The 27090-nt window shown below is 42.9% G+C and overlaps 2 protein-coding genes across 3 annotated transcripts in view; one reads left to right on the forward strand and one right to left on the reverse strand.

The window, feature by feature from the left end:
* Window positions 1–27090, forward strand: part of znf609a (zinc finger protein 609a) — a 185003-nt gene that overhangs the window by 41898 nt on the left and 116015 nt on the right. For both annotated transcript variants that reach the window (XM_049474499.1, XM_049474500.1), the window contains exon 2: window positions 24516–25387. In XM_049474499.1, coding sequence (XP_049330456.1) covers window positions 24647–25387 — 741 coding nt within the window. In that variant the 5' untranslated portion in view covers window positions 24516–24646. The remainder of the gene's footprint in view (window positions 1–24515; window positions 25388–27090) is intronic.
* Window positions 757–4646, reverse strand: LOC125799099 (uncharacterized). Its single transcript, XM_049475062.1, has 2 exons — window positions 3131–4646; window positions 757–2910 (listed from the first exon to the last, which is right to left on the reverse strand). The coding sequence occupies exons 1-2, from the start codon at window positions 4644–4646 to the stop codon at window positions 851–853; spliced, it is 3576 nt and encodes a 1191-aa protein (XP_049331019.1). The 3' UTR covers window positions 757–850.

The raw sequence follows: 27090 nt of genomic DNA on the forward strand, positions 1-27090 counted from the left end.
CCATCGGGGGGGTTCAACCCTTTTGCTGAATAGGCCAAGCCTATAGCTTTTACAATCCAGTGTGAGAGACGCTGTTTTGTAATGGGCTTGCCCTTATGAGACCCGGACCAGGAAATAAATAGTTGATCTGATTTCCTGAATGACATGGTCCTGGTCAGATACGCTCTCAAAGCGCGCACAGGACATAGCATATGTAACCGCTGCTGTTCCGGAGACGAAAACGGCGGTGGGTGAAAAGCAGTGAGCTCCAACGGAAGACACGAATAAGACGTGTCCATAACCTTAGGAATGTACGCTGGGTTAGGTCGCAGAGAAACGTTAGAGTCACCTGGACCAAATTGCATACACGAAGAATGCACTGAAAAGGCGTGTAAGTCGCCAACTCGTTTGGCAGACACGAGCGCCATAAGCAGTGCTGTTTTAAGTGAAAGCATCTTCGAATCCACCTCCAGTAAAGGTTCGAATGGAGGTCCGGATAAAGCCTCTAGTACCAGAGGCAAATCCCACTTAGGAGATAAAGGTTTTGATACAGGGCGCAAGCGACGCACCCCGCGCATAAATCGACAAATGAGGGGGTGTTGCCCCAACGTTTTGCCATTAAGTCCTACGTGACACGCAGAAATAGCAGCTAGATACACTTTGATAGTGGAAAAAACTCTACCATTTTCAAGAAGTGTTTGTAAAAATAACAAAACACTCCTTACAGAGCATTGGTATGGCACTTCATCTGTGTCAGTACACCAATCGTCAAACACACGCCACTTAGCATGATACAAAGTGCGTGTGGACGGTGCCCTAGCACTTTGGATGGTAGCTACTACATTCTGAGGCAGCCCACATGACGTCAAATTTAACCCTTCACGGGCCAAGCCCAGAGAGCTAGGCGCTCTGGGTGAGGGTGAAAGATTTCTCCCCGCGCCTGCGAGAGCAGATCCCTGCGCAGTGGGAGGGGCCATGGTTGAGCGTAAAGCATCTGCGTTATCTCCGCTAACCAAGTCTTTTGTGGCCAATTCGGTGCTATCAGAATAACTGATAGACCCGCCTCTCTCACTCTGATTAGAGTAGGGGATATCAGAGCTAGTGGAGGGAAAGCGTAAAGGAGGGCACGCGGCCACTCGTGTGCCAGCGCGTCCACTCCCAGCGGAGCATCCCTGTCCTTCAGTGAGAAAAACTGGTGGCACTGTGCGTTCTCCCTGGATGCGAACAGATCCACTGCTGGGAGACCGTACCGCTTCCAGACCATATTCACCACGTCTGGGTGAAGTTTCCACTCCCCATAGCGAGGGTGGCCCCTGGAGAGTAGGTCCGCCCCTCGATTTGACACTCCCGGCACATGCGTTGCTCTGAGTGAGAGGAGGTTGGCATTGCTCCAGATAATCAGTCTGTGTGCTAGCCTGTGAAGTTGTAGGGAGCGTAAGCCCCCCTGCTTGTTGATGTAAGCCACCACAGTCGTGTTGTCCGTACGGACCAACACATGAGAGTTTTCCACATACGGAAGAAAATGACGTAGAGCCAGGCATACTGCCCTGAGCTCCAGAACATTTACATGAGCCAAGCGTAAGCTCGGACTCCACTGTCCATTTACCGACCTCCCTTCGTGGGTGGCACCCCATCCCCATAGAGACGCATCGGTAGTGATTACTTTTCTGGCACTGATCGTGCCTAACGGTGCGCCCTGTGACAGGAAGCGCGGATGCTTCCACAGTCGCAGTGTCCGCGCACCCTGAGCTGACACAATAATTTTCCTGCGTGCGTACATTCGCGGGTCCAGACCGAGTTTCGCCACCCAGCGCTGAAACCCCCTCATATGTAGCCTCCCTAGGGGAATAGCAGCCAATGCTGACGCCATCAGACCCAAAAGTCTGTAGCACATCCTCAGCTCCACATAATTTCCCCTTCGAAACTGGGCGAGGCATGCCTGAAATGCCTCTACTCTGTCTGGGGAAAGCCGAGCTCTCATCGCCACTGAGTCTAGGGACAGTCCGATGAAAGTTACTGACTGGCTGGGGTTCAGCACACTTTTGGCCAAGTTGATTTGAAACCCCAGCCATGAGAGGTGTCTCATTAAGTATTCGGTGTGTGTCACGGCTTCTTCCTTTGACTTTGCAGCCAAAAGCCAGTCGTCCAAATACGTTGCCAGACGAATTCCATTCGCCCTGAGCGGCCCTATCGCTGCTTCTGTGCATTTGACAAAAACGCGCGGGCTCAGAGAGAGGCCGAACGGGAGTACCATATACTCGTATGTCCTCCCCTGAAAGGCGAATCTGAGAAACTTTCTGTGGGGAGGGTAAATGGGAATGTGAAAGTATGCATCTTTTAGATCGATGGTGGTGAACCAATCGTCTGGGCGTACAAACTTTAGCAGTGCTGAGTGAGTCAGCATCCGGAATTTGTACTGTCTGAGGTGTTTGTTTAACGCTCTCAGGTCCAGTATAGGTCTCATGCCCCCTCCCTTTTTGGGAACTATAAAATACCTCGAGTAGAAGCCGCTCCGGCTCTGCGTTGGAGGTACTACTTGAATCGCTCCTTTCTCTAAAAGAGAGGCTATCTCTGCTTCTAGAAAACTGGCAGCATTTCCCCTCGCCTGTGACCATATTATGTCTGAGAATCGAGGGGGGGTGTGTGAAAATTGGAGCCTGTACCCTTTCTCCACAGTTCTGAGCACCCATTGCGACGCGATACACGCGCGCCAGCGCGCTATTCGCTGTGTTACAGCTGGCTGCAGCGCCACCAGTGGAGCACTGCTGCCCTCTAGTGGAGGGCAGCACTGCCTCGCTCTGGCAGCTGCGCATGCGCGCGTGGCCGGCTCTGGTACAGAGCTTATGTGGCCCTGCGCCGCTAAGTGCACAGTGTTCCTTATGTTTTTCAACAATAGGGTATTTTTGTTTTGAAGTGCCCTCGGCCCGTGGCCTGGTTGCACAATGGGGTACAATTTTATTTTTGTTGAACACAGTGTGTTTTTGACAGTGGACAGGGGTTTTCTGAACTGAACAAAGTCCCACACTTCTGAACTGTGAGCCGCAACTGCAGGCTCTAGGGACTGGTCCCCCAGTGGGAGAGGGGCGTGTGTCTGGCAAACACGCTTTCCCTCCCCCGGCAGCGAGTTAGGTTGCCTGCGAGGCCCTCTTGCCCAGGCGGGCGCGAGGCGGCGCTTGTCGGCTTCCGTGCTGGTCCACTGGTGCAGCTGGCTTGTTACCCCATGCTCCTCCACTCTCAGCTTTGGGTTTTGCTGGTGGTCTGGGCTGTGGTGGGGTGGGTCGCTTTGGAATCCTGTAGCCAAGCGGAGCACGCGCTACCGCTTGTGCAAAGGATGGGCGGGGCGCTGAGGCAGGAGGTGGGTGCACTTTCCTGGGCAGACAGGTTTGCAGAGCCTCACCCTCCCGCTTCTTTTCCTCACAGCGGCGTTGCATAGCAGCCATAGCGGGGCCGAACAAGCCCTTTGGATCCACAGCAACATCCAGAAGCTGGACTTTTTCGCGGTGTGAGAGGCTAGACAAGTTGAGCCAGCGCGCTCTCTCCTGCGTGACCATGATACTCATCGCCCTTCCTGAAGCCTGGACAGCACAGCGATGTAGGCGAAGGCATAAGTCGGTCACCACGCACATCTCGTCCCAGAGCTTGTGCTCCGTGGTTCCGGCCATCTCCTCCTGAAGCTCAGCCTGATACGCCATCAGCATAGACGATGCGTTCAGAGCTCGCACACCGAGGGCAACGGATCTGTATGCCTTGTCGGTCATGGAGGACTGGAATCCGTCCGCCTTTGACGGGAAGCTAGGCGCGGATGTGGTCATGAAGGCTTTCTGGCCAGGATGGAGGTGGTGAGCGACCAGCGGCTCCACCTGCGGCAGATTGGACAGTCCATTCGCCTCCATTTCTGCGCAGTCCAGCGTAGCACCGCCCAGGACCGGGTTTTTCGATGAGAAAGGTTTCGGCCAGGTGCGGGTCATTTCTTCCAGGCACTCGGGGAATAGCGGAAGAACCTGTCTCTCCATACTTTTCACCCTGGGTAAGCGCTTGCCTTCATACCGAGAACCGGCCTTCTCGGGCAGAGCGCTGGGCCATGGAATGCCCAGTTTTCCTGCGGCGCGCTTGCATACGTCGTGCAGGCTCGCACCAGCAGCTGGGGAACCACCGACCTCGCCTTCCGCGCCTGAGCTACACTCGCGAGGGGCTTGAGGCATTGCTGCCTCCGTCGGTGGAAGGAACGGATCGTCATCGTCCTCGTAGGGGAGGATGTTGTCCGAACCGTCCAGTGAATCCAGCTCCGCGTCGAGGAGTTCATCCCGCTCCTCGCGCATGCAGCCGAGCTCGTCGAGCAACGGAGATACTTCATCCATGTGCTCGGCCCAGTTTGCACTGGTACTGGCTGCAGACACCTGAGGTTGACCCTCGGGAGCTGGAGGCGCCGCCATCATGGGGTCTCGATCGGTCAAACTAGCATGGCGTGCTAGTCGACGACGGAGACTTTTCATGGGCAGGCGGGCGCAGTGGATGCAAGAACCCGTGGGGGCTAGTGCGTCTTGGGCGTGTTGCAGCCCGAGGCACTCATTGCAGCAGGGGTGAGTATCTCTTGCAGAAATATTGTTCCCACATGAGCATAGCCGCCCCAGCTTCTCATCTCTCTCTGAGGGAGAAAGAGAAGCCATTGCTAGTTAGCTTTGCAGCTAAAGTAACTCTTAGCTTTCCGGCTAAGTGTAGTTGGCTAAGGCTAATGTTTGGTGACAAGCTAGCCGATAGCACAGGATATAGGGTTCAGCGTACTCTAGTTTGGTGACTAGCGAGTTGCACTGAGTGTTGACCACTGTTTGGAGACAGACTGGTTAGATAGTTGTTTGGAGACAAGCCTATCTTAATTGTGTCGAATGTCGCCGTAGTTAGGAATTAGCGCCCGGCGAGCGAGTGGTTAGCTCTGCTCTGTGGACAGTAGCGTAATTCCTTGGCAGCGTCGACTTGAGTCGCTTCTGAGCGAGAAGAGATGTTTGAATGACGTTCTGCCGCTCGGGCACCTGCTTTTATAGGGGGTGCCTCCCCCCGCGGACGTCAGACCTGGCCAGCCAGTAAGGGCTGGCGTAATGTTAGAGTGCTTCTGAGGAATACGCGAGAGGGGCGTATCCCATAGTGAGATACCGAATGAATGCTTGAAAGAGAACATTGTTTTATGTGTATACAGATTGTATCGTATTATTTCCATCTATCACATGACCTCTGCCTTGCCATATGAAAGTTGTGAGCATTCTGAAGGCATCCTCTTGGGTGATCAACACTTCTTGATCATTTTACCAACTGATGTTCTATCAACCATATGAAAAGCATTTATCAGCCATGAAATATAATTTATTAATTTAATTCACTTAAGGCGCACTTACAATCCTTTAATTTTCCCAATATTATCAATGCACCTTATGTATGATTTATGTATGATAGTTCTCCAGCACCAGAGCTGAAACAGCATTAGCATTAGCTGCTAACCATGCTAAGCGCTAGCTCTTTCACCGTTCAAAGGTGAGAAGTATTGGCCTGTAGCCTGCTGCTAACCCCGGCTAGCACTGCTGGAGCAGCATTAGCATTAGCTCAGAGGTAAGTAAATCTGACTGTAGCTTTAGTGTTTACTGTGTTAAAACAAGCTACGTGGGATGAACTGCTAGCTAATATCACCCTGGCTTACACTGGAACACTCAGGGTTTTTTCAGTGTACCGTTGTCGGGTGGCGTCAGCTGCTAACCACAGCTTGTGCTAGCAATTAGGGTGCTAATGCTAATGCACCCAATAAACAGTTTTCAGGAGGAAACTCTGTGTAGATTAACATCCAGCGCTCGTTTGACTTTAAAAGAAAATGTTTTTTTTTTTTAAGAATTGCAGTTTTGTTTACTTAACTTAGCATAGATTTACAGGCCTTGCCACCCAGCAGTGAGACCTGCTGAATCGAAACCCCTATTCCTTACTAGTGTTGCATAATGCGCTATTCAATTAGGTGTGCATTATAGTGTAAAAATTTCTCATTTAATTTGAGTCACTTGGTCTGGTATGCTTAACCCTGTTCCTCCTAAAGAAGTGGGATATGTAGCTGACTGGCTGTCTCATCCACTTCTTCTGATAAATCAGTCTAGCACCCTGTATGGCTTCTGGAGGTGCAGCCGTATGTAAGGCCAAAGGTTCTTCAAAACACTATTTCCTCACCCGCTCTCTCTGAACTGTCGGGAAATGATCTGTGACATAAAGGCTATAAAGCCCTCTACCTATCTATCTACACCTCTGTCTCTCTCTTTTTCTCTCTCTCTCTGAGAATTCATGTCCTGCGGGTTCCGTCATCCAGCCTGCCGGTTCGCCTCTCTGCTTCTCAGCGGACAAAGTTAAATATGACTCGAGTTGCCTGCCTGCTTTATTGAGATGCGCATCATGGGAATCGAGATGAAAGAAGTGGGAAATGTTTCATTTCTTCCTCTCTGGTGCTTATCTGAGTGTGCGAGGGCAGTATCAAAGTGCTCTCGGTGCCGGGCTCATGCAGAGAATGCTGATTGGAAGGTTACCCCAAGTAAAGGTCTGCTGCTGTGCGAGATTTCAGGACACTGCTTTTCCGAGCGGCAGTGTTTGCCACTTAGCTCAACTTTATCGGTAGCCTAGTAGGCTGGGCAAGGGACGTGGATATTTATGGCTACTTTGCCTTTGGAGGGTAACAGATTATGTCGGAACACCAAGACCTGAGCAGGCTTCTTGAGGGGACTACGTTCGCTTGGTTGCAGCAAAAAAAAAAAAGCTGAATTTGAGATTACGAAGAAAGTAAACAGCTGCAGATTTTGCTCGTAATGTTATACACGTAAATGCTAGGCAAGCTCTGCAGTCGAAGTCACTGTGTGACGGCATTTGTGATTGGCTGGGAGCATAGGTGACCGGCAAGTTAGAATTACAAAGGCCTTAACAGTTCTGGTGACTTTTGCACAAACTTGTCTCGGCACAACTATCTAACCATATTTTGGATCACAAAACCTTTCCGCGGGACCCATTCTGGGGACCGCCAACATTGCTTGGGCACTAGCATACTAAGACTGCATTACCGACATGATCGATGTCGGTAGTAATGTAGGATAATGTAGGAAAGTGTTCAATGGCAACAACTCATAAAATTGCTAAGTTGTTTAGTTACAGACCAGTGATAATGAGCGTAGGCCTGTCACGATAACATAATTTTTAGGACGATATATTGTCCCAGAAATTATTGCGATAAATTATAATATTGTCCTTTTAAAGCGCCACTAAAGAAAAGCTTTTTTACGGCAAACATAAAAGTCGAAAACATAGTTATTGTGACAGGCCTAAATAAGCATGTTACCCAAGCGTATTCAGGCAGACTTCTATGTTTATTTAAGTGTGAAAATTCCTCAAATTTTGAGTCAGTCAGCCAGTTCCCAAAAAATCAGTGACCAGTGAAGTTGGACATACAGAGTTACATCTTTAGCAGTTATTGGTTCTCTTTGCCTCTGTCTTGGTTGTTATCATCACAGTGGCTTAGTGGTTAGCACGTTCACCTTCCGGTACTGGAGTCCCTATCTGGGTGGAGTTTCCATCCTTCACAGTCGACAAAAGCCTCAAGACACTGTGCACGTACTGCTTTTTATTGAGCAACACAGTAAATGGAAAAAGAAACTGTAACCAGGCTAACAGGTCTTCACCGGTGCAGACCGGTATGGCACGGCCATAGTATCCAAGTATCTATTTGGTCCTACAGTGAAAAAAGCTCTCCTTAAAATGTGTTGCGTGTCGTTATTTATTTTTAACTTCTATTATTTTTGTACTTAACCTCTTCTATTATTTGCACTTCATTATTGTAAGTCGCTTTGGACAAAAGCGTCTGCCAAATGTAATGTAATGTAATGTAATGTTAGGAATTAAAGCCCTGCTGCTTTTCTGAGTGGCCCCGGCTCCTGACATTTTGCTGAGAGAGAGCCTGGCTGACCTCTCAGGGGTCTTGATTCCCATCATTTGGAACTCCCTGTGAATTTCTATTTCGGTCAGCAGCTCAAGCACACAATCCAATTACACAGGCCGGCCTCGTTGCGACTCGGTGTGGCTGTCCACATAGAACAACCAGCCTCTCACTGCCAGCCAGCCACTCAGAAATAGCTTGTTAGGAAAGTTCTTCTCCTGTAATTAAGGGCCTAAACTTGATGATATTTTGCAGAGCTGGATGAATCCTAAGGTGGAGATGGCCTTTAGATCATACAGAAGCTGTGGCACCAACAAGGTTTCCTTTTTTAATCTTATATCTGGCTAAACTAAGTAGCTATGCTTGCTGGGACACAGGTGGTGGTCCATTTTTACTTGTGAAGCTGTAATGAAGCTTCTCAGTTGGCTACAAATAGGCATGATGTTCTTTTGGGTCTGAGGATGTTTTCACACTGGAGCTTTTTAAAAGACCCAGGTCTACTTGATCCATAGGTTTGGGAGATTTGGTCAAGTGTAGAATTGGTTCATAGTGGCCCATAGGTGCCTCTCTTTTTTAAATCAGTGGTCTGGGGTTTGCTGCAAATGTGGAAGCTATCTGCTCCTGGTGCCATGTGTGGGGTTGTGTGATTGGTTCATTTTGTAACATGAGTTCCATAACGAAGGGGAAAGATTGCCTTATAGTCATACAATATAAAGCAAAGCAAGCGTTCAAGTACAAATGGCAACAACTCATAAAATTGCGTAATTGTTTAGTTACAGACCAGTGAATGATGAGTTAATGAGTAACCCAAACAGATTCAGGCAGATTATTATGTTTATTTAAGTGTCAGTCAGCCAGTTCCCAAAAATTAGTGACCAATGGGAGTTGAACATACAAAGTTACATCTTTAGCAGTTATTGGTTCTCTTTGCCTCTGTCTTGGTTGTTTTTTCTTCTCAGTGGCTTAGTGGTTAGCACGTTCGCCTTCCAGCACTGGGGTCTTGGGTTCAAGTTCCTACCTGGGTGAAGTTTCCATCTTTCCTCAGTCCAAAAACATTGACATCAGGGATACTCTAATTGGATACTCTAAAATTGACCCAGAAAAATTGAATACTTTACCCAGATAAAGATTAAGATAAAGATAAAGACCAGTGCATTAGTGCCCAATCCAGTCCTCCAGGTGGACTGTTGTTTCCAGTTGTTGCTGTGCGCTATTGGGTGCTGCTTCTCACTAGTGTTTGGTGTATAAATGGTTGTGAGAGTGTATAAAAAAAGGGATTTGGAAAGCGTCCTTGGGTTTCTAGAAAGGTGCTATAAAAGTGTAATTTCATGTATTCATTCATTTAATCATTCTTTGGGTTGAGAACCTTTTCAATTGTTTTTTTTTTTTGGACTTGAAATCCATTTTAATAAGGAACATACTAGGATGACATTTTGACACAAAGCTACCCAGGCAAATAACGGACTGCCATTGTCCGTGCGTCACTACTGGCTGAGGAGTGGCGTGTCATTGTAGATAAGTCACCAGCTCACCTATCGGTGCTGCTCTGACCACTTGTCGCCATGGGGGATGGTGGTATGCTGTCCAGGAACCAGCCGTAATCAGCAAAGCAGTGGTTTAGCTGTGATGAAATCGCAGGTGATGACAGCATGCTGGTGCTGGAGCTCTTTTTGCAAGCCTCCAGGTATACTGTGATTAAAGTTTAGCGATCTTTCTGTACCTGTGTGTTCACTTTCTCCATTCTGATAAATGCCACTTTTATTATATTACAAACAATGATTGGAAAAAAACTAATTGCTACATGCTGTTGGGTTTCACTGGGGTCAGGAATGTTAAAGTGGTTCATTAGTTAATAGCAGCTTGCCTTTAGGAGATAAAAAAAAACAGTATAATTATTTTCTAGTTAAAAATATTGTTACTTTCAGTCATAATTTAGGGCATGCAACACTTGTATGTGTGGAAACTGTTTTATCCTTTTTGACTGTGCTGTTGTAGTTGGTGACACTAGAACTGCTGTGCGATATCTGCTTAATAAACACATTTATTAGGGGGACATTGCAATGCTTGCTCTGAGAGTGTTGGTTAATTTAGGCAAAAGCAATCCCAGTCCTGGTTCAGTGGGTAAGGATGCGTGATTGGTCCACTTTGTCATGTGACTGCTTTAGATGATTGCCTGTATGGCTCGAAAGCTACTCTCATAAGAGCTTTTTGGCTACGTTCACATTACAAGCCGCATTGCTCAAATGTGAATTTTTGCTCTGATCACATTTGTCTATCTTGACGGTTCACATTCACAAATGTAAGTGAGCTGTATCTGTGTGTAATGTGAACGAATATGTGCCTGAAACGCCTCACATGCGCACATTGATACGTGTATAAAACGTCGCCTTCCTCACCAACAACAAAAAAACGTTATATTTGAGAGACGACACGTAGCTTTTTAAAGGTTTATAAAGGGAAATAAATGTGTTTAGCAGTTCATATGTGGAGCATCTTTTGCTGGAGTGAAGCGCAAACAGCTGATCTGAAGTACATGTTCAGGTCGAGGAGGTGAAAAAAAGATCAGGTGGTTTGCTTTCGCTGTTTTTGCAGCTATAGCTGAACAGCTGTACCAAGAGATCTGTGTGTATGAGAGAGAAGCATGTAGAGCATGTGTAAAAAGAATAGACGCATGAATTCTGATTTTGACAGTTTACATACATGTTGCATGCCCATAGATTGGATACGTATCTGATTTAGGACCACATATGAAAGTGAATAAAAAAAAATTGCACATTCACACAGTCATGAAAAAATCAGATCTGAGCCACACTGAGCAAAAATGCATCCACTGTTTTAATAGAGTCCTTTTTTATAAAAGCAGATTCTCTCTCTGTTTGGCGCAAGTGTTATACAGAGTTCTCATGCTCATGCAAGCATTTTCATATCTTTATAGATGGAAAGTAGTTTTAAAGTCTGGATACAAAGTGTGAATACAATGCTTTATTGATGCTGTTAAGATAATGCTACACTGCTTCTGCCTTGTACAGAAAATTCATCACTGTGTCATGCATGAACTTTTCGCCTGGAACGTTTTTCTTAAAGTGGACTACACTTTTTTTACTCTCTTTGTAGGCACATACTAAAATAAGCACCAGTGTGGTGAATGCTGGTGTGTTTTCGTTTTAACATCTCGACCACATGATGGCTTTTACAGTACGGTACAGTGGTGAAAATGTATAGTTTGCGTGCAAATGTCTGTCCTCTTGTTGAACTGAACTTTTTTTTTTTTTAGCTGAGTACAAAAGCTGTGTGGGATTTGAGAGGATAGAATTGGGAAAAAGATCATTATTATTGCTCTTAGATCTTCTAACCTGCTGAAAATATATTTCTACATCAGATTATATTATTATATAACTTTTCTAGCGCCAAGAAACAGTGGTAACAACAGTAGAACCTCTTTTTTTTTTAGTACTATATAGTAGGGGTGGGCGATATGTCTCTAAAATAGTATCACGATATTTCATGGTATTTTCACGATAACGATACTTTTGGTGATATGACAAAACACTCAATTAGAAAAATTATTTAGAATTTTATTATTGCCTGCAATATGATATGGCTAACTGAGATATTAAAAATTTTTTTTTATTAGATTTGTAACAGAAATCAATGATCCAGAATGTCATGATACTAATAATGCACTCCAAATATCTCCATATATCCAGGATTAAAGTAAAATAAATGATACTGGACAGATATAATCTGTCTCTAGTAGATATATAATGGGAAATGAGTACAGTTTGTATTTTTCTTTTGCTAAAAATGGCAAAAAAAGTAGTACCCTGATGTGATAATTAGGGGTCGGTGATATGGCACAATATTAAATTTTTTAGTGATATCACGTACGATACTATATGGCACACCTCTACTACATAGTCAGTTTTTAAATATACAACTTCCTCAATCCCCACCATAAAGAAAAAAAACATACATCAATGTAAAAAAACAGCAGTTTTAAACAGTCATTACGGCTTGTACTGAAAAACCTACGAAAAACTCATACTTGTGGATGGATAGCTGATGTGTTATAAAGCTTGTCAGCTTGACCCTTTTTGAAAAGCCCTTGTCTGCTATTATAGAGACAGGTAGCACCGTAGGTCAACCTCAGCTAGAGTATCCGCCTCGCTCCCTTTGTAGCGTGATAGGGCAACCCAATCCCATCAGGCCCGACCGGGCCAGCTGCGTCGCCGCTTCCCGTTTGCCGGGATCGAATGTCTCCTCATGGGTGCTAATGTGGCTGCTGGAGGTAGGCTCTGTTTGAATTGGCCGATGGTGAATCGCTGCGAGTCATGAGGCTGGCAGGTTGAGCTTGGATGGCCATTTGGGAGCTGCTTTCCTGCCCTAATCAGTGCTTGAGAAATGCAGGCACAGCTCCCGGACTGATCCCCCGACCAGGAGGAGACTGAGGGGGAGGAAGAGGAAAAAATGGAGGAGGGGTGACGAAGAAGAGAAATGCAAGGGTGTCGATGCTGGAGCAATCGAAGATTCCGTCAGAGAGATGTTGAAAGCATCGAGTGGAAAGAGGACATCTATCCGAGGGCTTGGAATACTTCTTGAAGAACATGTTAGATTGACTTCTGCAACTAAAAATGTCACGCAGAGACTTCACTCGCCGTTTCGTGTCCATAGAAGCTGGGCAAATTCTGCGCAACACTACCTACGCACTTCGCAACAACACCTGTGATCGTAAGATGGAAGTTTAAGGCTTCCACATACTTCTTGCAGAGACGATGCTTATATGATTGTGGCGGACACTGTGTGTGTGACTTTGCTTTCCATGTTTTGCACATGAGAGCTGGGTAAACTCTGCAGATGATGACACTAAACAAAAACACCTACGATTGGTTAGAAGCTTGAAGTTTGAGCCTACCGCATACTTCCTTGGCTTTGGCGAACAATGTGACACAATTGCGAAGAAAACCAATAGCTGTAGACATTGCGCAGAGACTTCACTCGCCATGTTGTGCACAGGATAGCTGGGCAAACTCTGCAGATGATGGCACTAAACAAAAACTCCTACCATTGGTCAGAAGCTTCAAGTTTAAGGCTTCTGCATACTTCCTTGGCTTTGGCGAACAATGTGACGCAATTCCAAAGAAAACAAATAGCTGCAGACATTGTGCAGGGACTTCACTCGCCATGCCGCACACATAGAAGCTTTGCAAATTCCAAAAATAAATATACTGTGCAACAAACCCAAAAACTTTGATTGGTCAGGAGCTTAATGCCTACAAACTATGAAGACTAATCTTAACCGAATTGTTAATTACTTGACGTAATTGTGAAGAAAACAGAACAGCTGTGCCATTGCACAGAGACTTTGCTCATCGTGTTGTGCATATGGATCTGGGGGACTGCAGACAAAGACGCTACACAACATGCCAGCTGTGATTGGTCGGAGCGTAGTGGATAGGCAATTGAATTTGCAGAAATTGTGCAAGGTCATAAGCTCGTTTGGCTTCGTGCAGCCTTCGCGAATTTCATTTTGCAGGAAGTACGTGGAAGCCTTCACTCCTCCATTGTCGCTCATGCCTGCTCCTGCTCCTGCTCTCGACGACTCGATGTGAATCAAAAGCAGTACGAGCGAAAGAAAGCAAGGCAGCGAGAGCAATCCAGAGGGGAGAGATGAAAACAAGTGGCGGGCGCTTTCATCAGATGCAGTGTGTAATCTAAGCGAGGGGACGTTTCTCAGGCTCCCCTCCCCTCGCAGCCGGAGCTCTTCAGAGAGAGCTGATTTACACAGAGCAGCCTGTCACTTTCCCTCCCTGCCAGCAGCCTTTGAAACCCATTCTTTATTAGAGATTGTCAATTACTTTGCAGCGAAGGGGGAATTAACTATGAAAGGCAGCGGATGAAGGCGAGGCAAAAGCTCTCCGTAGCCTGGGTTGCCAACCCTCTTGTGTAATGGCACTTGATTTCTGTCTCGCTCTTTTTTTTTTTCTTTCCTTGTTTTAATCGCCATCGTTTCGCCATTATTTCTTTTTCTGTTAAACACAGCTTTTTTCTTTCTGACATCGTCAAAGGGTGCAGACAGGTATTGATCGCTAGGCCTTTCATCTCTGCATGGTGTTTGCAAAGCTGCCTGGCTTCCCGTTTTTTTCGGGCGCTCTAGTTCTCGCGCTTTCTGCTCACGTTTCGTGGTGCGGCAGGGGCGTCCGCTGTGGATGCTTGTGTTAATTAGGCCCGTGTGGCGTCGGGAGGGGGATGTAGCGGAGAGCGGAGGAAGGCAGTCTGCTCAGCAGCTTCTCCGCTAACTCTTCTCCCTGCGCTCTCCCGCCGCTCGCTGGCATGTGGCAAGGAGAGCTAAATTAGTTTAGAGCCGTTATTTACAGCCCCTGGAAGGGCACCAGTAGCTCGCACACTGAGACGCTGGGGTTTATCTGCGCCTGTAATGAAGAGGACAACCTGTTCCAGAGCTATTGAAGCTGAGGCTGCTGGAGCGGGGATGGGGATGGGGATGTTTGTGGGTGTGCAGTGATCTGTGGCACCGGAGGAGGCACATATTTCTGCCCGACGTTCTGCCATCTCTGCAGAGGAAGCAGAACCACGGCTTCAAAAGGAGGGGGAAAGGGAATTGGTTTTCTTCGTGAGTGAGCTTTCTCTTAGCTGAGTACCCGAATAAATACAGTATCTTTCTTCCATTTTTTATGTAAGGAATGGAACATACTGTTCCATCACTCCTTGGGGAGAGTATTGATAGCTGTTTGATCTTGATTTCTGTCCAGCTAGCTCTCAGCAGAAGACTCCAAAAGCTTTTATGTATGCAAGATTCTTGTTTTTAGGTCAGGATTCGATTCCTCCACTAATGGAGCCCCACATTCCCAGATTGATCTTAGCCAGTAATTGCCAGGTTTAGTAGATATAACAGCAGGGAGATCAGAAAACTATGAGCTGACTCTTGCTTCCCTACCTCTACCCTAGATCAGGGGTGGGCAGTTACATTCCTGGAGGGATAGGATCAAGCACAGTTCTGTGCCTTTCCTGATCAGCACACTTCAAACATACCAATATTCAGTTTGAGCTTGATGTTAAGAGAGAAATCTTAAGACCTGGTGCATTCAGATTAAAACCAATACCAGCAGATGACATGTCTCTCCAAACCGTCAGTGATTGGTGGAAACTTCACACTAGACCTCCAGCAGCTTGGACTGTGTGTCTTTCCAGTCTTCCTTCAGACTCCCTTGTTCCCTTGATTTGAATGCAAACGAAATGCAGAATTTACTGATTATCAGTGATGGTTTGGAGAGACATGTCATCTGCTGGTGTTGGTCCACTGTGTTCTATCAAGTCTGAAGTCAGTGCAGTGTTTTCCCTGAAGATCTTACAGCACTTCATGTTTCCCTCTGCTGACAACGTTTATAGTGATATGGATTTCATTTTCCAGCAGGACTTGGCTTGAAACTGCCCACACTGCCAAAAGTACCAATTGGTCTTATATAATACTCTATGCTTAAAATAGGTATCTCAGTGTGTAATACATTTATATACTATAAGTTTCACATTTCACAGTATTATTATTATTGATATTAGCAGTGTTTCTTCTCTCGTTTTTTTTTTTTTTTTTTTTTCATACTGTAGCAAAATCATTACACTCCTAGTTTATCCTTGTATTACATTTTTTGGCAGCAGCAGATCAGGCACCACAATTCTGAAGGCCCCTGCTGCCATGTGCATTGACACACTTGTTGTTGCAGTGAAGAGGAGCAGAATTATTAATAGTGACTAATGAGTCACAATGCCCTACGGCCTCCCTGACTAGATGTGATTAAACGCTGGTGCAATCCGTTTCACTTATGTATTGCAGTTTCCAGTTCAGACAGAGTTTGGTATGCGTCTCTTGCTTAAAGAGCCCTTAAACTAAGTAGAGCCGTGCTCAAAGCAAGATCTGTAGGTTTATGTATGTGTGCATGTTTATCATATAATCTATTCCCAGTAGTCATCAGCTTGCTTTAGTCCTCTCTTGAGGCTCAACATCACAATTAGCAAACAGCTGAAAGAGTTTGAAGCGTATACTGGACCTGTCAAAGAACCTAAAGGACACCGCACACCAGACATATTGCACTTCATACACGGCTGTGCACGGCTGTGCAGGGCTGTGGACGATATGGACGATATGACCCTAAAACAATATCAATATTTTAGCCTATTGTTGTGATAATGATATTCTTGGTGATATAAGTAAACATTTAATAAAAATAATCGAATGTTACATTTTAATTGGCGATATTATTGCATATTATATTGGATGGCACTCCATTAATAGAGATTCTCACCAGAAGTCAGTGATCCAGCATGTTATGATACCAATGTCCATATATCCAGGATTGAAGTAAAATACTCTGTCTCTAGTAAATATTATTTCACGGTAAATGAGAACATTTCAAATTTTCTTTTTGCTACAAACAGCAAAAATATTGTACCCTAAAATAAAATCATGACATTTCAGTGTATTTTTGAGATAAATATATGAAAATACAAATCCCACACTGTTAATGCGTATGATACGATACAGCACACCTGTACTGTGCAGTAATTCAGTATCAATAAATATTCCAGTTAAAATGCTAGCAAAGTGAAATGTCAGACTATATACATTTTATTTTATTTATTTAATAATTTTAATGATTTTTTTTTTTTTTTTACTTGTTCTGGCTGCTGTGTTTCCACAGATCTTCACGGTCAAGTTTTCTCTCCAAACAGATACTATACATCACTTTACATCACTGGAGTTAGTTGGCTTTATTTTTTGTAATTTTTAAGCAATGAAAGTAGACTGCATATGCAGTGTCTGCATGCTGTAAAGGATGATCTGCCATATGATGCTATGCGCTGCAGTGCTGTGCAGCTCTGCAGGCCCGGCGTGCAGTAACTTATGGATTAAGTCATCCATATAGTGCCACTGCTGTTACAGCATTCAGAGATCAGACACTCAACCAGACATTAGTCATAATAAAGCTCAACTGATAGTGTGTGTGAGTCTGTACAGAGATGTAGCCAGTTTAAAATACTATTAGCAGTAATGTATATTTTTAGACTGGTTATGGTCCTGGCTGCCATGAAGAGATGATGAAGGTCTCTTCCTCTGATTTGGGTTGCCAACCCTTGTTTAGCCAGGCTTGCAAAGTTATTTAATAGTACGTGAGAGATGTAAAAAAGTGATTGTGATCTTATTTGTTTTTTTTCTGCCATCTGTCTGCTCTCAATATTATTTTTTAGTAAACATAGTTCTTTTATTTAGAAAAGTGTATTTTCTGTAAACAGTGAAATCGAACCAACTAGTATTGGACAACAAAGCAGGATAGAGTGGTAATTTTTGTGTAAGACACAATGGATTAGTTTTCCAGGCAGGAATTAAGCCTATTGTAGACTGAACATACCTTTCAGTTGGAAATCTATGGAGTCACATCAATGTCAAAAGTCGGGGCGCAAAAGGTGTTTATTTTTCTCTTAAATTCACAGTTGAGCTCGCGCGCTGTGTGGATTACCTGGGGCTGCTGTTTTTGCTTGAGCGAGGCTTTTGCGCCCCTTAAGAATTGGGGAAACCCTTCCAGCACTCGAAACAGATATAGCTATAGCAGTGGAGCGCTAAAGTTCAGCAACCTAACTGCTGGTTAACTGGCTAGTTAACTTTAGAGCATTGTATGTTTTCAGAAAGGGGGAGATGGTGCAGAAATGTATTATTATTATTGTCCATTCCTTAATTCCTCTGTAATGGGGAGCTGAAATTAGCTTTTACTCGCTTTTATTTTATTTTCTAAAATAAAGCCTCTGTCATTTGTTGCAACATTTAAGGTGGAATGGGAAAGTTGGCTACGGAGATGAACTACTAGTCATTTTCTTTTATTCTTATTATTTACATGTTAAAATATGGTAATATAGTGCTTATCATCAATTTTGCTTGGGCGCTTGTGCTGCTGTCTTGCCTGATTTGTCACAGCCCTTTGTTTGGAGCCTTATATTTAAACATTCTCCTCTACCTCTTGAGCCTAAGAAGACTCTGGACACCCTACCCCTAAGCATGAACACACAAAACAAAGGGGTGGGGCTAAGTGGTAGAGCTCAATCCTGGTCCTGGAGGCTCTCTGCTCTGCACTTTTATTGCTATCCTGATGTAACACACCCTGTGAAACTCTGACAGGACATGTTATTGATGTGATTTGTTGAATCAGGTTGAGAATCACTGCTCTAGTCAAAGACAGTAAAAGATTTCAGAAATGTCTATTCTGCTGGAGCTGGGATTTAAACTGTATTTCTTCTTGTTCTATTTTTTCTCCTCATTGATTTACGATCTTCTGTGATTCCTGTTGAACAGGTAGGAAGTGCTTCACACAGTAGTGATATCACTTCACAGGAGCTCTGCCCTTGGGCTGCGGCTGCTAATGGAGTGTTTTACGCTTTCCTCCCGTCTCGCTCTCTAAAGGCAAAATAGCTTTCATTGGTCAGAGGGAGGCTCATATGACAGAATGACCTGAATAGGCAGGCCTGAGAAAGCCTGGGAACGCTCTGTGTTTTTGTGTTTGCCCCCCCTGACATAGCAAGATGAAGTTTATTAAGGTGTTTTAACTCATCTGGGTTACACAGGACATCAGTATTTTCAGATTTATATGTAGATCTACCTTAATCTCATTAGGAACTAGGTTAGTATAACTTTCCTTTTTTTCTTCCTTTTTAGTTAAATTGACTGCTTTAAACAGATAAAATCAGGTTATGTGGAACTACATGCACATGGGCACATATTTATCCCTCAAAGTCAGGATTCAAACATCAGAATAAACAGTTTCGGGTGAAGAAGAACATGAGTAAAGTCAAGCTACGTTTACATCACAAGCCTTTTGTTCAGATCTGATTTGGCTAGTTTATAAATGTAGAGCTACACTCGCACAGCAGGTAAAAGTGCCCCAAATTCAATATTTTTCAACCTATGTGAGACACATGTCGTTTGGCTAAATAATATTCTCTTTTATAGTAAGATTAAACGTTGTATAGCTTCTGCGATTCTGGCAAAGATGGAACTGAAACTTCATGTGCAGTTTTTTTTTTTTTTTTTTTTTTTTTGTGTTTGCAAATGTCAGATATGAGTCACATTTAAAAAGATGCACCTAAATTTTTAAAAAAAAATCACATTGTGTGACACATTAATGACCTGCCTCTGTCTATAACACAGCTCTGGAAAACAAATAAGAGACCTTTTAAAAATGATGAGTTTCTTTGATTTTACCAAATTGAAAATCTCTGGAATATAATCAAGAGGAAGATGGACCAAGCTGAACTGCTTGAATTTTTGCACCAGGAGTGGTATAAAGTTATCCAAAAGCAGTGTGTAAGACTGGTGGAGGAGAACATGCTACTGTGCAATGAAACTGTGATTAAAATCCGGGTTATTGCACCAAATATTGATTTCTGAAATCTTAAAACTCTTTATGAATATGAACTTGTTTTCTTTTTTTCATTTTTTGAGGTCTGAAAGCTCTGCATCTTTTTTGTTATTTCAGCAATTTCTCATTTTCTGCAAATAAATGCTCTAAATGACAATATTTTTATTTGGAATTTAGGAGAAATGTTGTCTGTTATTTGTAAAATAAAACAACAATGTTCATTTTACTCAAACATAAACCTATAAATAGCAAAATCAGAGAAACTGATTTAGAAACTGAAGTGCTCTCTTAAGTGTACATGCTCAATCAGAAACAATGGCATCTATGGCAGATGATAAACTTATTGTAGAACATTTTAAAGGTTATGCCAACCCAAAGGAGGTGTAGAAGTATGTGATGGTGTGACGGTTTCAATATTTTTAAACGGACATATATTAAATTTTATACCACTAGACTAGTGCTGGACGATATGGCCAAAATTCATATCACGATATATTCCTTAATTTCGGTCGATACGATATAATTCCGATATCGATATAAATACTTAGAAGGCCTCAGAAAACTGCTAAGAATCCCTGCAATGGAAATACGTACCTACTAGGGGTGGGCGATATGGCCCTAAAATAATATCACAATATTTCATGGTATTATCGCGATAACGATACTCTTGGCGATATGACAAAAAAACAAAAAACTTTTTTATTATTGTATACGATATGATATTGCACACCTTTAAGATATAAAAAAAAAACAATAATTTTAGCAGATTTATAACAGAAGTCAATAATTGAGAATTACATGATACTAATAATAATAATGCACTCCAAATATCTCCATATATCCAGTATTAAAGTAAAATAAATGACACTTTACAGATATAATCTGTCTCTAGTAAATATTTAATAGGAAATTAGAAATGTGTGAGTTTTTCTTTTGCTTAAAACAGCAAAAAAACTAGTACCCTGATGTGATAATTAGGGATGAGTGATGTGGCACGATATTTCAGAGTATAATATCGTGATATATGATATGGCACACCCCTAGTACCTACTACTGTCTACTTAATTTAAGTCTTTGAAACCTCCTTTCACGAAAACATTATAATACTTAAGAAATAAACAATAGTCAAGATAAATCAATGCTCAATTTTATTTGCATATAGCAAAATAAAAACATGACATCCCTGTCAAACATAAGCCAATATAACTATTACCAATAAAAAATAACTTAAAATTAGGATAGAAGCAGAGCTTCTTATTCTTTTGTAAACAATTTTAACAGATCAAAACAAAAGTGTTCCAACTAGGATAAAGAATAAAAGAAGCCTTTATATACATAAAAGCAACAAGATTTTCCAGTCAAATAAACAAACCTATAGGCTTTATCAACTATAAATAACTTAGTTACAATATAAGCTACAAAAGTGCTTCAGCCAAAATACAACTCTTTATGAACATAAAAGGAACATGATATCCCCGTCAAATAAACAAACCTAAAGGATTCATAAACTTTAAATAACTTAAATAACTTACAACATAAGCTATAAAAGTGCTTCAGCCAGTATAAGGAAAATATTGTATGTAGTGGAACTGATTGAGGTGGTGGAACAGATTAGATGTTTTAACGTTACCGCTGCTGGTCGGCTCCACTCTCCGGCACAATTTGCAGCAAACTGAAGTTTAGCAGACCTTCCGAGAGTCGAACCAAATCCTCACCACTGAATTAGACCTCCCTCCTTCAATTAATCACTTGTGGAAGCGGCAGGGGCATTCATTTTGCATCAAAAATGTCCCGCGCTGGGAGCCAAGAGGACCCGCGGCTGACAAAGAGGACCCGCAACTGGCCGCTCACCGAGCGGACCCGTGGGCGGACCGAGCGAACCAGAGGCGGACCGAGCGGACCCGAGGCTAGGCTAGGCTCGGTTCCTTTCCGTTCCACTCCAGCACGGAACATTTCAGATGCAAACCGAGCCTACCTTAACCTTGGATCCACTCGTGCCGGCTCCGTTTGGCTCCAGCGCGAGGCATTTTAGATGCGTAGCGGACCCGAGCCTAGCCTAGCCTAGCCAAATCTAGCCTAGCCTAGCCTATCTGGCTACGTGCCTATGTGATTACGTCATCACGCACAGAGATAGTCCAGCTACGGAGGCTGATTGTGTTCAGCTGTGCGGCGAGCTGACGCCAGTAAATCGCATGTCCGTGACAGATCTGTAAATAATACATATCGATATACCACAAAAATTATATCACCGTTATTGAAACATTTCTTATCGCGATAAATACCGATATCGAATTATTGTCCAGGCCTACACTAGACAATAATAAACAGGTCTTTAGCAGTGTTCTGCAGTTATATGTGCAGTATGGAGATAGATAAACCGCCAGTTTCAGGTGGAGCAGTGTCAACTGTGAGCGGTGATTAGCCTGATATAAAACATTTGCATTATTCAGCATTCAATTTACCTCACCGGATTAAAGTCTAATAAATCTCCTCTCATTGCGGTCGAATTTTAGATTCCAATTTTCTGTTTAATATTATTTAATTAAACATGACAGCATGAAAACATTGACTCCTATAGCAATTATTATTCCCAGACTTGTTCAAGTAATTTACTGTCGAGCCAGAAGTTGCAGAGTGTATGAGCTTAAAATAGAGGCAGTGTTGTGTTCATCTGTTATCAATTAAAATCCTTTTAATTACCGAAGCATTTTATAATTAATAATTGATAAATAGTTTGTCTGATGTAGAGGGTTTTGTTAGTATTAGAATGAATAGCTGCTGATACGTTCCCATGACTACGGAAAAAAAAATACAGTGACTAACTGCAGTGTTTATTTATAATTGTATATATGTATATGTGTGTGTATATATATATATATATATATATATATATATATATATATATATATATATATATATATATATATATATGGAATGTGCCTTCCGCCAAAAAGTAGTTCCACCACAACTGTAACAGAACTGAAACTTAACTACAAAACAGTGAATGGTTCATACAGACTAACACCACGAAAGTTAGCTTGAAAGCAAAATTGGGAATAGTGAAGATGGTAACGTTAGGAGCGTGAAATAACGCTAATAGTCTCCTCTCCTGCTCCGTGGAGTCGTCTTCAGGTGAAAGCTGCACGTTTTTTTTTGAGCATTTCTGCTTATTTTCCTGGGTGGTGTTGGTTTTAGCGAGCCGGCTGGACTGTGGTTAGGTTAGTGTAGCTTGCTTTAGCTCAGCATTAGCTTAGCGTAGCTTAGCCTAGCCTGGCTGGTTAGCGTAATGGCTGTCAGAGGCAGTAACCAAGCGATTTTCTTTCCCTTTTTCCCCACAAAAGATGAGTCAGCGCTGCAGGCGAGTGTGCTGCACCTGAGCGCTAGCCTGTGCTAAGCTAACGGTGCTGTGGGTGTCCTGTGTGTATACACAGTTACTCGGCAACGCGTCGGCGGACCAATCAGATTGTGAGGTCGGAACTAACTGTTGTGTGTGTGTATATATATATATATATATAAGGCAAGTGACATCACAGAGCTGACATTATTAAATCTGTAGCAAAGAGTAAAAAAAACATAATGAGTTACATTATGAAATGATTTTATTGCTCATCTTTTATGTCATAGTGATAAACAGATGGATCATCCCCTGTTTTGTTCTGTGAAAAATGCGACTTTTGTCTCCGTCAAGAAAAAATCTTGTATCTCCATTGTTTTCGTTTTTCCTTTTGACATAATAAGAGTCTATCACTTGTTCTTTGCACTGTATCAAAATGCCACAATGAACAGACCAATAGAAAGCCACAAATTGACTTGGAATAAAATATTTTGATATGAAGGTTTTGAAGTTGATATGAAGTTGTATTGGATCGTATTGGAGATGTCGTATCTTCATATCACACAGTGACGAAATCTAGCTTAATCTAAATCATCCAGACTGTCCCGCAGAACTATCAATCTGTAGGCTTTTGATTAAACGTCATTCTGTGTCAAATGATTATAACATGTCTGTCCTATTTCCCTCTTTTATTCGTCCGTCACGTCCCAGTGTGAAACTTGCTCTCGCTGTGATGAAAGCAATTACCCTTAGGCGCTCTGACGGCTCTGCGTAATTGCCTCAGCCATAAATACAATCTCATGATTACAGAGAACAATCTCTACTGTGTTTCTTTTTTTCCATCCTTTAAATGATCTGTTTTTTCACACATTCCGGTTTACACTCTCTCAAAATATCACCAGCACAACAAGCTGGAGGATGTAAAGAAACAAATTAGCCAGTTACACGGTAATAGTCTGTTCTCTTTAATTCCTTTTTGGGAATGGCAGTTTAATAACTTCTTAATTTTTTAAAAAAGTAAAGAAACATTTTAGATTTTGCTGTTATGTAATAGATAGATAGATAGATACATAGATATATAGATACTTTATTGATCCCCGATGGGAAATTCAAGAAAATTCAAAATGGAATGAGCAAAAATATTGGTAAAATCTCCAAAGTGGCAATTTTAGAGGAGAAGGAGGGAAAGTAAAAAAAAAATGCAAGATTTACACTGGATAAAAAGTGAAAAAACTGAGTTAAAAGGTTTTTGACTTAAGTTGACGATCTACTGGTGTTGTAACTGCCAGATTCACACTGGATAAAAAGTATAAAATAGAGTTAAAATGTATTTGTCTTACATCGATGATCTACTGGTGTTATACCTGCCAAATTCACTCTGGATAAAAAGTGAAAAACTAAGTTAAAAGGCTTTTAACTTGTATTGGCGATCTACTGGTGTTTATAACTGCCATATTCACACTGGATAAAAAGGGGGAAAATTAGTTTAAAGGCTTGTAACTGCCAAATTCACACTGGATAAAAAGTGGAATGTGAAAAACTGAGTTTTTGACTTACATTGACAATCTACTGGTGTCATAACTGCCAGATTTACACTGGATAAAAAGTGAAAAACTTAGTTCATAGGTTTTTAACTTACATCGATGATCTGCTGGTGTTATAAGCGCCAGATTCACACTGGATAAAAAGTGAAAAACTGACTTACATTGACGATCTATTGGTGTTTGGTGTGTTCATTAACTATTGATCAGTTGTTGATTGTTTGTTGCTTTCTGAACTGTTGATAAATGCAAGCTAATCTTCCATTGTTACTTATTGTTCTCCTCTCTGTTTTTGTTTCCAGGGCAAAAATGTGGGCTTTTGGGAAGGGGACACCAAGACAACCCTGAGGCTTCTGTAAGGGCGCTCCTCACTGCCCCAGTCGTCTGAGAAGGTCAGACCACCCTGTGGCACGCTTGGGCCGTTGGCAATAAGATGTCCCTAAGTAGTGGCACTGCAGGCGGGAAAGGTGTGGACTCGAATGCGGTGGACACTTACGACAGCGGAGATGAGTGGGACATTGGAGTGGGCAATCTGATCATCGACCTTGACGCCGACCTAGAGAAGGATAAGCTCGAGATGTCTGCCACTAAAGAGGGGGGAGGAATGGCTGCACCCCCCAGCGCCGTGGCGGCTCTTCCGGACAATATTAAATTCGTGAGCCCGGTTCCTGCCCAGGGCAAGGACGGCAAGTCCAAATCTAAACGCAACAAGAACTCAAAGGATACGAACAAGTCCTCCGCTCCAGAAGGAGCCAAGAAAGAGGCCCAGGGCCGGACCCAGAGCGAAGGTACGGGGCCGGCCGCGGTGGCGGCTGCTGCCGCCGCGTTAGCTGGCGCCGGCAAAGGAGCGGATAAAAGCGGTAAAGCCTCCCGCAATGTTCCAGGAGGAAAGAAGGACAAAGAGGGGGGATCTGGCAAAAATAAGAAGGACAAAAACGAAGTGGTAACAGGTGGAAATGCGGCGACTGACAAGGACTCCAGTGCAGCTCCAGTGCTGACCTTAGGACCCTCCCGCAACGCCCCCTTCGAAGGGAGGCAGAACACGGACATATCGTGTGATCAAATTGGGAATATCGCCCTGGACGCTGCTGGAATAGTTCAGGCTATTAAAAGTGAACCTGAGGAGATAGAAAACACCGACTGCAGGAACATGAAGAAAGTAAAAAGTGAAAAGGTGAGTAGCGTGGTATTTCTTCTTCCCGCTAATGTAAAGCTGCTGTTTCTACTCTTGGCTTTGTGGGTGTGTATGTGATATCTATTCACCTTTTAATTGGTTTCTCTGCATCACCTCCCGGGAGTCGTGTTCTTCTGGAACTCGCGGTTTTGTTCTTCAAAAGCCTGTTTGAATTAGGATGTAGACATGCGCACCGTTTCGGAGCTCGCCCTGTTTCCAGACAATTTCATGCTTTGGTGATTTTTTTTCTTTTTTTTTCTCAGAGCTTAGTTATAAAGAAGAAGTGACTGTCTGTTCAGGCCAGGCAGTGCGCTGTTATCTGGATCTGTAGGACTATTGCTGCTTATAGAGATCTGTGGTCATTTTTCTTCTTGTTTAGTGAATCGCAGGCAACGCAGGGCATGATTTGCATAACGGAGAGTGAACAAATAATGACTCATCACAGTTTGTTGTTCAGTTGTTTGCAGTTAAGCCTGTCGTGATGAGATTTCTTTTTGTGGACAATATATACAATATATCGTCCCAGAAATGATTGCGATAAACAATATTATTCTAATTTTAAGACCATTTAAATGCCCAAACTGACATAATGATGATAATATGGCGTAACAAAGCAGTTATACCCTTTTAAATACAACTTCATGTACTTTTTGTCTTTATCTATTGCAGTCCACACTGTGTGTATAGGGTCGAAGCATTGGTTACTGTTACATATGTAAACTAAATAAACACAATAGACAATATCATGGTGATCAAATTGTATTGAGGTAATGTTATTTATAATGTTATTTATTGTATTTATTGTACAATAAAGTGAAAAAATATTAATCTTGACATCTACAGTAGGCCTTATGTAGAGCCTTGGAATGCAGCAGAACAATAAATACCGAAAAGTTTATATTTTTTTTTCACCACCTTTCCCCCCCAGTCCCATTTCCACACTCATGCAACAGCATGCAAACAGTTTGCTGAAGCCATGGAAAAGGGCAAACTAGCGTTTTTTTCTTTGAACAGGTACTCACTAAGCTTCAGTAAGGTTGCTGACCAAAGCTGGATAATTTAGCACCACTGCTAGCATAGTAGAAACAGGTATTTTTTGCCTGTACATTTGCAAATGTATATATTCACTGATCAGCTACATAGTAAGACTTGTCGTTACTTGCCACTGTGTGTCAATCTGGCAACCCAATACTCAAATTAGCAGTGCAGTGTTTTGGAAGTTTTGCTTTCCCCCTCAGTCATTGTTCATTGATTACTTTGGTTGTGGCTGCAGAACACATTGTATCAGCATGGTAAATAAGTGTACGCTAGCTTTGGGTCACTTTCTTTGGCGTTTGCAGTGATCTACCAATTATAGCATTCATTTTCTGCACTAAACGTTAACCACAGGCTGTCAGAAGTAACTTTCGAGTATTAGAAACCTTTTAATAAAGCTACTCAATCTCTTTTATTGAATTAGTCACATCCAGTGTATCCAGCAAACTCCAGACTCAGATGACTCATGCTCTAAAATACACTTACGAAATATTAAAGTCTTTGCTTTGTTAGGTCTGTTAAAGCCAACAGTGCTTGATACTACATGGACCTTTCTCTAGAGTGTATCTGAAAAAAAGCACAGGCAGGATTATGAAATTAAAGTTTTAGTCAAACAGTGAATTTCTAGGCATCTGGTAGTGAGACTAGTTACTATTCACGTAAACTCT

The sequence above is a fragment of the Astyanax mexicanus genome, chromosome 2, assembly GCF_023375975.1.
Source record: "Astyanax mexicanus isolate ESR-SI-001 chromosome 2, AstMex3_surface, whole genome shotgun sequence".
Taxonomy (NCBI): Eukaryota; Metazoa; Chordata; class Actinopteri; order Characiformes; family Acestrorhamphidae; genus Astyanax; species Astyanax mexicanus.